Source organism: Macadamia integrifolia, chromosome 3, assembly GCF_013358625.1.
Source record: "Macadamia integrifolia cultivar HAES 741 chromosome 3, SCU_Mint_v3, whole genome shotgun sequence".
Classification (NCBI taxonomy): domain Eukaryota; kingdom Viridiplantae; phylum Streptophyta; class Magnoliopsida; order Proteales; family Proteaceae; genus Macadamia; species Macadamia integrifolia.
This window is the reverse complement of record NC_056559.1, coordinates 18,490,798-18,502,881: the sequence shown is the minus strand read 5'-3', so window position 1 is coordinate 18,502,881 and position 12,084 is coordinate 18,490,798. Positions and strand designations below refer to the sequence as shown.

The window sequence follows — 12,084 nt, the reverse complement described above, 5'->3', positions numbered from 1 at the left end:
GGGGGGGGGGGGGGGGGTGGCTGAATGATCATGACTAATATCTCATGGTCTAGTTGTGCAGTCTCTGAACTTTCTATTTATTTATTCTTTATTAATAAAGTACCTTTTCGCTCCTCTTTCACCAAATCAAGAAAAAAAAATAACTTTCAGGACTTCCCTGCAGTTCTTGTCTATGACTCCTGTTTATTGGTTGAAATTTCTTTTCTACTTCCAGATGATCGTTTCCAGCTTTGTTTTATCCATTTACTCCCTCTATTCCACAAAGATAATCCTGTTTGAGGTTTTTCACTGTCCCAAAATGTTAACATTTTCTAAAACCAAGTTATGAAATTTGTTGAATTCCCCAAAGCGCTCCTATCTAATCATCCACAAATTTATGTATTCACTTGTGTTAAGTTTGTCTCAAACTCTTGACCCGTTTTGAAGGTTGACCCGATCCGACATATATTTGGTGGTGACCTGAATGGGAATTTTTCTGAAATCTATGATGGAAGTAGAGGGGTTAGGTCGATAGGTCCAAGCCCGGAGCCCATCACTGATCTTGTATGGGGGTGTGGGGGCGTAGCCCCCGCAGTACGGTTCGACCGGATCGATCGCGACCCAATGGATTGACCCACAAATTGGAGTATATATAATATACTGTTGCTTGTTGAGAAAGTCATTATTTTTTGGGGTTTCGAGCTAGGGTTTCAGGGCGAGTTTTCTCGTCGCTACTTAGGTGTAATCTCTCTTTTGCATAGTGAAACATCTTCTTCTTTACCCGAGGACATAGCACACCACCCTGGTGTGTGAACCTCGTTAAATCTGTGTCGTGCGGATCTATTGTCTCTTTATTTTTCGTGTTTCTTGGTATTTGATCTAACAAACTGGTATCAGAGCTTTGGATTTCTTTGATCCATAGCTTCAACGAAATACGATATTGATAGGTTCGACGGCATCATCAGTTTTAGTTTATGGCAGGTTCAAATAATAGTTGTTCTCATGAAGTAGGGTTTGAAGAAAACCCTATTTGGGAAGGCGAAAAAACCTATAACTATGTCTGATGATGATTGGAACGATTTGGATGATAAATCCCTTTCAGCTATTCAGTTGTGTCTTTCGAATGATGTTCTACAGGAAGTTCTCTCAGAGAAAACGGCTGTAAAGTTATAGGTGAAGTTAGAAAATCTCTACCTCGCCAAACCCCTCACCAATAGGTTGAGATTGGAGCAACAACTGTATACCCTTCATATGAGTGAAGGTACTTCTATTAAATTCCACATATCTGAGTTCAATTCTATTGTTACTGATTTGAAAAGGATAGATGTTAAAATAGACGATGAAGATTTGGCTCTATTATTGTTATGTTCTCTGCCTCCATCTTATAAGCATTTTAGGGATACCATGATTTATAATAGAGAGACAATCTCTATTGAGGATGTCAAAACGAATCTGCAAAGCAAGCAGAAGATTGATGATGAGTTGACATCTACCAATAAATCTGATGGTGTTGGTTTGGTAGCTAGAGGGAGAACGAATGAAAGGGGTTCAGATGGTGACAAAAAGAAGGTTAGATCAAAATCTAAACACAAGAATTTAACCTGCAATTACTGTAAGAAAAATGGGCATATTAAATCTGAATGCTATAAGCTTTTAAATAAGCAAGCAGGTGATGGTACTCAAAATCAACAGAAAAGATATGATTCTGTAGAAGCTAATATTGCTGAAGATGAGAGTGAGTCTGATATGCTTTTGGTGACTGATGATAAAGTTAGATCACAGGATGAATGGATTCTTGACTCTGGTTGTTCCTACCATATGTGTCCCAATCGTAAATGGTTCTCCACATACGAATCAGTTCGAGGTGGAGTTGTGTTGATGGGAAATAATGCTTCTTGTAAGACTATTGGAATGGGGACGATCAATACCAAGATGTATGATGGCATTGTCAGAACCTTGTCTAATGTTAGGCATGTCCTTGATTTGAAGAAGAATCTTATCAGTTTAGGCACTCTTGATTTAAATGGGTGCAAGTATATAGCTGAAGGTGGAGTCATGAAGATTAGCAAGGGTGTTCTCTTATTGATGAAAGGAATCAAGGTTGGCAGTTTGTATGTGTTGCGTGGTATTACAGTTACTGGGTCTGTAGCAACAGCTTCATCATCTATGTCTGAATCAAATGTCACAAATTTATGGCACATGAGATTAAGCCATATGAGTGAAAGAGAGATGGCATCATTAAGTAAAAGGGACTTGTTGTGTGGTCAAAGTATAGGAGCAATGGAGTTCTATGAGCATTGTGTGTTTGGGAAGCAGAAAAGAGTCAGTTTGAGTACTGTTATTCACAGGACCAAGGGAACTTTGGACTACATTCATTCAGACCTATGGGGCTCTCTAGGGTTGCTTCAAAGGGGGCTTAATGCAGGAGTAGATTACAAGTAACTAACTCCGCAGTTTATAACCCCAAACAATACAAATAGGAGTAAGAAATAAAGAAATAATACCATCAAATAAATCCCCAAGGATACAATACCCATATAGAGCAAAACCAACCCAATACCTAACCCGATAGGAGAGAGAAAGACCTATTATAGAGCTGGAGAGAGAGAGAGGTGCGGCCAGGGCTGTAGGAGTCTGATTGAATTACACTCTTGGGCGTAGATAGTCCCTAGGGAGGGTACAAAAACCCCCAAAGTTGAGAGGATTCTGACGGCTGGTTATGAAGTTACAAGCTTTCTTGATTTTCTGACCTAGGAGAGAAAACTGAGAACCTTCAAGAACAACAGCTGAATGCTTCCAACAATGACTAGGTAAGGATCGTGCGACCCTTATGATGCCTGGAATACCCTGATTGAAGACCTGGCTGAACAGAGTACGGAAGAGAGAAAGAGAGGAGATCGATCTCTCTCCTATTCCCACTAAAATTGCTGATTGGTTCTGATTTCTGGAGACTTTTATCAAAATTTGAACTATACCTCTTGAATGTTACAGTAAATAAAATAAAAAAGGAGAATAAAACAGATGGGATTGAGAAGGGTGAAAGAGAATAAAGGAAATGGCTATCTCAGCCTGGGCTTCTTACCCACGGCTATCTCAGCTGCTCTAAGCATTTAGTTGCAAACTTTCTTTCATTCAAATCTATCTAATAATGATACATATGTCTCTCTGTTTATAGAGAGGAAGTTTACAATCATACTAATACTAGGAGCTAGTTTCCCAATAGGACTCGACACTCCTATTACAATTAGGAGCTAGTTTCCCAATAGGACTAGACACTCCTACTATAACTAGGAATTCAAAATAGGACTAGGACTTGACTTTATGACTCTAACATGGAGTAGGAATAACAAACTAATAGTCCATATAGGACTTTACAACCAACTAATGGCCTAATGGGCCCTTATTGAATTAAATAGCAACTAATTAAACAAATGAATAAAATCTCGTTTTCCTACCTTCTACCCATTTTTTAGGCCTATTAAAGTGGCACATTTCAATGAAAACTCATGGGATCAAAGGCCCAACACATACATAACACAACCCAAGGCTTATTTGCAATAAAATAGCCCAAGTGACTTATCTACATCAACTCGCCCTCTCTTAGAAAAAAATTCGTCCTCAAATTTTGTAGAGTGTGAGGGTGATTATATCATGGTGCACGTCCCTCTTCAAGCCGTAGAAAAATTCAGGTAGCTCTTTGATGATAAAGATGTAGTCTAGAATGTGAGGAGCTCAATCTTCAAGATACTTTAATAGGATGACAAACTCCACATGCTCAACTTCAACATCTTCGGATGTATCCATAGGGTCATCTACATATGCACCTTTGATCTCTTCTAACTTCAATGCAACATAAAGCTCTTTTGGTTCATCTACCTGGTGGTTCCTAATCGGTTCCATTGATGGTTCAAACACAACTTCATTCTTGAACTCCTTAGGATCTTCATCTTGGCTATTCACAATCATCATATTTGTTGTAGTGTCAAGTTCCCTAGTCTCAACCTCATTGTCCATTGTGGCAACCTTGTTGCTTTCTACTTATCCCACATGAGTCTCGTTGATGGGAACATCAATGACAAGTTCTTCCTCAATGATAGGAATGGTTGGAAAAATTTTAACACTAACCTCAACTTTTGACTCTAGTTCACTGGTCAGAGGTGTCTTCTCTTGTTGCTCCTTTACAATAGACGCTGATAATTCTTTCATGCTCTTGTTAATTGTAGGTGGCTTTTGGACATCTGGTGGAAGGAAATACCTACTTTGTTCATGCTCAGATAGGTACATGCCTGCCAACTCATACTGCATCTCGTCCCACATTCTAGGTTTACATTCTTAAGCTTGAAGTTGCCTTTCATGGACTTTCCATTGCATTCGAACACAATCACTCATCTGGGAACATGCATATTGGTTTTTTTGTGTTTCTGTTAAGTTGTAGTTGTCAAAGTACATGTCCAATTCACGCATCCATTCAAGGAATTCCCTATGTAAATAATGTGGCTGATCATTAGATTGGGCAGCAGTGGATGTATTCTGATGGGAATCCTGTGGAGGGAAGAGCCTTCTTTGGAAATATACAGAGAGGTATTGTGTCACTAACTCGTACTTCATCTCTTCCCAAGTCCTAGGCTCATGTCCTCGAACTCGGAGTCGCTTTTCATGGACTCTCCACCAATCTCTAACATGACCAATCAACCGGAAGCAAAAAACTTGAAGCTTTTGTGTCTCTATCAAGTTATAGTAGTTAAAATATTCCTCCAGAGAATCTAACCAATCAAGGATGTAGAATGTATCCCTTGTCCAGCGAAGTAACGAACTGATGGAACCATCTTCTGTTAAGTTCTGATAGATTGTTTGGAGCTTTCTTCAACCGTAGCTCTGATACCACTTAATGCAGGAGTAGATTACAAGTAACTAACTCCGCAGTTTATAACCCCAAACAATACAAATAAGAGTAAGAAACAAAGAAATAATACCATCAAATAAATCCCCAAGGATACAATACCCATATAGGAGCAAAATCAGCCCAAAACCTAACCCGATAGGAGAGAGAAAGACCTGTTATAGAGCTGGAGAGAGAGAGGTGCGGCCAGGGCTATAGGAGCCCAATTAAGTTACACTCTTGGAAGTAGATAGTCCCTAGGGAGGGTACAAAAACCCCCAAATTTGAGAGGATTCTGACGGCTGGTTGTGAAGTTACAAGCTTTCTTGATTTTTTGACCTAGGAGAGAAAACTGAGAAGAACCTTCAAGAACAACAGCTGAATGCTTCCAACAATGACTAGGTAAGGATCATGGGACCCTTATGAGGCTTGGAATACCCTGATTGAAGACCTGGCTGAACAGAGTACAGAAGAGAGAGAGAGATCGATCTCTCCTATTCCCACTAGGATTACTGATTGGTTCTGATTTCTGGAGACTTTTATCAAAATCTGAATTATACCTCTTGAATGTTACAACAAATAAAATAAAAAATAAGAATAAAACAGATGGGGGATTAAGAAGGGTGAAAGAGAATAAAGGAAGTGGCTATCTCAGCTTGGGCTTCTCACCCACAGCTATCTCAGCTGCTATAAGCATTTAGTTGCAAACTTTCTTTCATAAATACAAACTTTCTTTCATTCAAATCTGTCCAATAATGGTACATATGTCTCTCTATTTATAGAAGGGAAGTTTACAATCATACTAATACTAAGAACTAGTTTCCTAATAGGACTAGACACTTCTACTACAACTAGGAGCTAGTTTTCCAATAGGACTAGACACTCCTACTATAATTAGGAATTCAAAATAGGACTAGGACTTGACTTTATGACTCCAACATGGAGTAGGACTAACAAACTAATAGCCCATGTAGGACTTTACAACCAACTAATGGCCTAATGGGCCTTTATTGAATTAAACAGCAACTAATTAAACTAATGAATAAAATCCCATTTTCCTACTTTCTACCCATATTTTAGACCTATTAAAATGGCACCTTTCAAAGAAAATCCCTGGGATCAAAGGCCCAATACATACATAACACAACCCAAGGCTTATTTGCAATAAAATAAGCCCAAGTGACTTATCTACATCAAGGCAGGTGCAAGGTACTTGCTTACTTTCATTGATGATTTCTCTAAGAAGGTTTGGGTCTATTTCTTGAAGCACAAAAATGAAGTATTTGTCACTTTCAAACAGTGGAAGAATTTGCTTGAGAAGCAAACCGGAAAACAAATTAAAAGGTTGAGAACCGATAATGGCCTGGAGTTTTGTGAAGGTGACTTTAATGAGTTCTGCAAAAATGAAGTTATTGCAAAACACCATAAAATTGTTAAAACACCCCAGCAGAATAAAGTGGCAGAGCGTATGAATAGAACCTTGTAAGAAAAGGTGAGGTGTATGTTATCAAATGCAAGATTGGGCAAGGAGTTCTGGGCAGAAGCAGTTAACACAGCAACCTTGTTGGTGAATCAATCTCCTTGCACATCTATTGAGTGCAAGACTCCAGAAGAAGTTTGGTCAAGTAAACCTATAGACTACTCAAATTTAAAAGTATTTGGATATCCTACTTATGCACATGTAAATGAAGGGAAGTTGGAACCTAGGGCTAAGAAATGCATTTTTCTTGGGTATGGATGTGGAGTGAAAGGATACAGGTTGTGGTGTCCTGATCCAAAGTCTCCAAAATTTCTTATTAGCAGAGATGTTACTTTTGATGAATCTGCTATATTGCATCCTAGGAAAAAAGCTCTTGTTCATTGTGATGAAGATTAAGAAAAATCTAGAGAGAAGGTGGAGTTTAAAATTGGTGGTTCATCTTTAAACAAAGCACAATATACTTTAGTTCAGCTGCCTACTTTTACTGAAGGAGATGATGCTCAAGAGAATCAAGAAGAAAAGCGATACAGCATTGCCAAGGATAGACCAAGGAGGAATATTAGATAACCACAAAAGTATGGGCATGCTGAATTTGTTGCTTATGCATTGTCTGTTGCAGATACAATTGAAAATAGTGAGCCTGCAACATATTCTAAAGTTGTTACTTCAATTGATTCTACAAAATGGTTGATTGCCATGAATGAGGAGATGGAATCTCTTTATAAAAATCAGACTTGGGAGTTTGTCAAGTCGAAAACAGGGAAGAAAATTGTTGGTTGCAAATGGGTCTTCAAGAAGAAGGAGGCTGCCTCAGGTGTTGAAGATGCTAGGTACAAGACACGTTTGGTTGCAAAGGGCTACAGTCAAGTACAAGGAATTGATTTTAATGATGTTTCTCACCTGTTGTTAAGCATAGTTCTATTCGTGTCCTACTTGCTTTAGTTGCTATGCATGATTTGGAGTTGGAACAACTTGATGTGAAAACAGCATTCTTGCATGGTGAACTAGAAGAACATATTTATATGCATCAACCTGAAGGGTTTGTTATTGAAGGTAAGGAGGACCATGTATGCTTATTGAAGAAGTCCCTATATGGTTTGAAACAGTCTCCTAGACAGTGGTATAAAAGGTTTGATTCAGTTATGGTTGGATACTTCAGGTGTCAATATGACTGTTGTGTTTATTTCAGAAAGCTCTCTGATGGGTCATTCATATATTTTTTGCTTTATATTGATGATATGTTAATTGCAGTAAAAGATAGGAATGAGGTCAACAGGTTGAAGGAACAATTAAGTTCTGAATTTGAGATGAAAGATTTGGGGGCAGCAAGGAAGATCCTTGGTATGGAGATCAAGAGGAATAGAAAAGCAGGGAAGCTGTGGCTACCTCAACAAAAGTACACTGAGAAGGTATTGAATCGTTTTGGCATAAAAGATGCCAAACCTGTAACTACTCCTCTTGCATCTCATTTTAGACTTTCAGCTGCTCTATCACCTAAGACAGATGAAGAGGTGGAGTACATGTCACGTGTTCCATACTCTAGTGCACTTGGCTCTGTTATGTATACTATAGTTTGCACTCGTCCTGACATTTCACAAGCTGTCAGTGTGGTGAGCAGATATTTGTCATGTCCAGGTAAAGTTCATTGGGAAGCAGTGAAGTGGATACTTAGGTACTTGAAAGGGACCTCTGGTGTTTGTTTGGAGTTTGGGAGGAATGGTGATAGTTTATCTGATTATGTTGATTCAGATTATGCAGGTGATCTTGACAAGAGGAGATCACTCACAGGCTATGTATTTACTCTTGGAGGAAGTACGATTAGTTGGGAAGCTACTTTACATGCTACAGTTGCATTTTCTACTACTGAAGCAGAGTATATGGCAGTGACTGAGGCAATTAAAGAAGTTATTTGGCTTAGAGGTTTGTTAGGAGAGCTCTGCATAGATCATGGGGTGACTGTTGTCTATTATGATAGCCAGAGTGCTATTCACTTGACTAAAGATCTAATGTATCATGAGAGGACAAAGCACATTGATGTTCGGTATCATTTCATAAAAGAGATAATTGCTCAAGGTAATATTCAAGTGTTGAAGATTGGTACTGAAGACAATCCAGCTGATATGTTGACTAAGCCTTTATGTGTTGGTAAGTTCGAGCATTACTTGAACTTACTTGGTGTTTATCGTGTTTGAGTTCAGCCCTTTGGAGGGCTATTGGAGAAGATGAAGATATTAACTATTTGTTTATCTTTTGGAGGAGAATTCAAGGCAAGGGGAAATTTTCTGAGATCTATGATGGAAGCAGAGGGGTTGGGCTGATAGGCCCAAGCCCGGAGCCCATCACTGATCTCGTATGGGGGTGCGGGGGCTACGCCCCCATGGTAAGGTTCGACCGGATCTATCACGACCCGATTGATCAACCCACAACTTGGAGTATATATAATGTACTGTTGCTTGTTGAGAAAGTCATTGTTTTTTAGGGTTTTTTCAAGCTAGGGTTTCAGGGTGAGTTTTCTCGCCACTACTTTGGTGTAATCTCTCTTCTGCATGGTGAAACATCTTCTTCTTTACCCGAGGACATAGCACACCACCCTGGTGTGTGAACCTCGTTAAATCTCTGTGTCGTGCGGATCTATTGTCTCTTTATTTTTCGTGTTTCTTGGTGTTTGATCTAACAACTTGTCATAATTGTTTCCCTTTATTACATAAGCCAGACTAGTAGGGGTAATGTTAGAAACAAGGTTAGAATTAGTGGGTGATTGATACATTAGAAATAAGCTCCTTAAAATGTGGGTTTTCTTTTTAAAGACGGTTTTTTTGGTACACGAGTAATTTTTTGGTGATGAGGGCCTCTTAATAATGCAGGCATGGCTTCTGCTGCAAGGAATCCGTAGGAAGACAGTCTTTCATTCAGAAAAGGGAACCATTGGAAGATTAGTAACACATGAACCTGATGCCACATAAGCAACTTTACCAGGCTAGTGCTGATTATAATATAGCTTCTGAGATAATATCTTACTGTCAAGAAAGTAGAATAAATAGATTAATCACTTTCTTAAGTGATATTGATAACTTGATGGTATGTATAACATACTTGCCTTCAACCTGTCGTGTAGTTTTTCTGAATTGTCACTTTCACTAGATAATTCAGTGGAAGCCATTGATGCCACAGCCAAATGTCCTATGTAATCTTCAAATATTTCACTTCCAAAAAGAAGGGCAAAGACCGCAGTTGAGTCAAGCATTGTTTCCCTGGAAAATAAGAAGGATGTAACAGTTTATCAGGAAAGGTTTGAAGAAGGTAAGAGTTCAACAACAGGACATTAACTTGAGCAGCTAAAGGACAGATCATGATATTTTCTATATCCATTTCCAAAGAGGAGAATAAGATACAGTACTGCAATTCATCACCATTAAGAATTAGCCAAAAGGAATTTAGGAACACTTGGAGAATATTTTCAGACTAACAAGCACAAAATATTGAGAACCCGGCATGTATCAATGTGTGTAGGATTGCCAGGACTCTTGGTTTCGTTTGGTGGGGGCTTAAAGTCTTATCCTGTTGCACTTGTTTTCTGCATCTTAAATTCATCCATCGTTGCCTTATATGATTTAATTTTAATTAAATTGAATTTATTAGTTTATGTAATGCTCAAAGTAAGTTCTGAAATAAGCTGCAGAGTCTAATTTAGACCAAGTTTGTTAACTTTATGATACAGTCTCTAGAGAGCTTATCTCTGGGTTTGTTGAAAGAAAAATTGTATCATCCAAAAAGTTCAATGAATTTCATCTCACAACAATTACTCACTGACAGCATCTTGGTTCCCAAATCAATGCTCATAGTTGCGAGGTTTGGAATTAATAAATACTACGAAGGGCCAAGATGTGAAAATGATGACTGATAAATTTGTTTACTATTTCATACCATCAGCTTTTCCACCTTCCAGTGTCTTGGTTATTTGGTCTTGCCATTAACTTTGACGGTTTCTTATACATCATTAGCCTACATATATGTACTACACAAACACATGGGAAAAATATGTTGGTATTTCTTGGAATTTTTTTGGCATACCTGGAGATGCAATATTTTCCATTCCGATTGTAAGCATCCCTTTGTACAGGATCACTCAAAACCTGATAAGCTTCTCCCAATACCTGCCGAGCAATTGAACTTGGATTACTCGATAAGTTCGAAAAATTGCACTTATAGCTCCTTATTCCTAACATACTTGGCACATAAAGGAATCTACTATCAAAATTATTAATGAAGTTTAACACCAGCTCATATGAATTAGCGGAAGACCTATGTCATATCAGGTGACAGCATCATGTCCTAATATGAGAACTCTCAACAAGGATTACTACATGAGAATCAAAATTCAGGATTTATTCATTCTGTCCTACAAACGAAGAGGAAATAGAGCACTTACCTGAAATCTTTCAGCTGCTTGAGGATCATTTGGATTTTTGTCAGGATGAACCTGCCTTGCCTAGACCAAAGTACAGAGGTTCCAGTAAAAGGCATGAAAATTAATTACATTAAGCAAAAAACAAATTCCTCTCTAGGGAAATGTGAAAGAAAAGGGTCACACATTGTGTTGCATTGGATTTCAATATACACTGGTATAAATCCACTTTTCAAAATTGCGTTTCTGTATTCCATAGCCTATTTAAGTTCCATAAGGCTTTTGTACAGAAAGCCAGTCAGAAGGCAATCGCTCTAAGACTGGAGAAGTTCTCAGCAATTTCATTTCAACGGACAATGGAGAATCAGATTCTTGATACTATTTGTCAATTCTTCTCGTGAGTTACAAAAGCTAATCAAAATAACTATAAATTAAACCCACGCCCCCCCCCACCCCAAAAAAAAAAAAATTTACATATAAAGGAAAACTAAGAAAGAGAACAATAGAAAGGAATCAAGAACAGAAATACCGAACTCAATATAATTCAAAAGAGAATCAGATTCTTTATACTATTTATCAATGCTTCTCGTGAGTTAAATAAACTAATCCAAATCACAATAAAGAAGAAAGAGACCAATAGAACAGCATCAAGAAAAGAAACACTGAATTCAGTAGAGTACAACAGAGAATCAAATAAAAAACTAATTGAACGAATAAAACACCATTAATCGATATTCATCAAATCCAAACCTTGAGATAGTATGCTTTCCTGATTTCCTCCTCGGATGCAAGGGGATTGACGCCAAGAACATCGTAATACTCCGTATCCTTCACCATTTCTTCTCAAAATGAGTAGCACAAGTTGCAGATGAGATTGAAACACAAGAATAGGATATGAAAGAGGGTGAGAGAGAAATCGAAAAAAATAGAGAGCATTTGAACCCCACACACACGCAGCTCTCACTATGTCTCTCAACTTTCCAGTTCTTCACAGAATAAACAAATGCCGCCAAAAGTTATTTTTCGAGGAGGGGACACAGTATTATAACTGCCACAAGGCCCACAACGATCTGTTTTTCGGCTCTCTTTGGCCTTTAGAGCTGTCAGTGGGCTGGGTCAGTAGTAAGCAACCCTCAGTTTTATGGGCTTCTTGGGAAGTCGGCCCAAATTGGGTAATTATTGGGCCTGATATAACAGACCCTACTAGCTATTAGTGGGCTTTCTAGAGATGAGACCACCAACATGCATTGTGAGATTGGGAGGCCCACAGTTTTCAAATTAGCCAATTATTGGGCCTGATTTAATACCCTACTGCCTTGATCTACTTCTTCTTCTTCTTCT

General features: G+C 38.4%; 1 protein-coding gene across 2 annotated transcripts in view; it reads right to left on the bottom strand.

The window, feature by feature from the left end:
* LOC122073476 (chaperone protein dnaJ 10) overlaps positions 1-11,754 on the bottom strand; it is a 21,512-nt gene extending 9,758 nt beyond the window's left edge. The window contains exons 1-4 of one of the 2 annotated variants that reach the window (XM_042638071.1): positions 11,494-11,754; positions 10,768-10,827; positions 10,410-10,492; positions 9,436-9,589 (exon numbers count right to left, since the gene is read on the bottom strand). In XM_042638071.1, the coding sequence (XP_042494005.1) occupies positions 9,436-9,589; positions 10,410-10,492; positions 10,768-10,827; positions 11,494-11,580 (384 nt within the window). In that variant the 5' untranslated portion in view covers positions 11,581-11,754. The remainder of the gene's footprint in view (positions 1-9,435; positions 9,590-10,409; positions 10,493-10,767; positions 10,828-11,493) is intronic. The other variant, XM_042638072.1, reaches the window with a different exon arrangement.
* Positions 11,755-12,084: the final 330 nt, after the last annotated feature.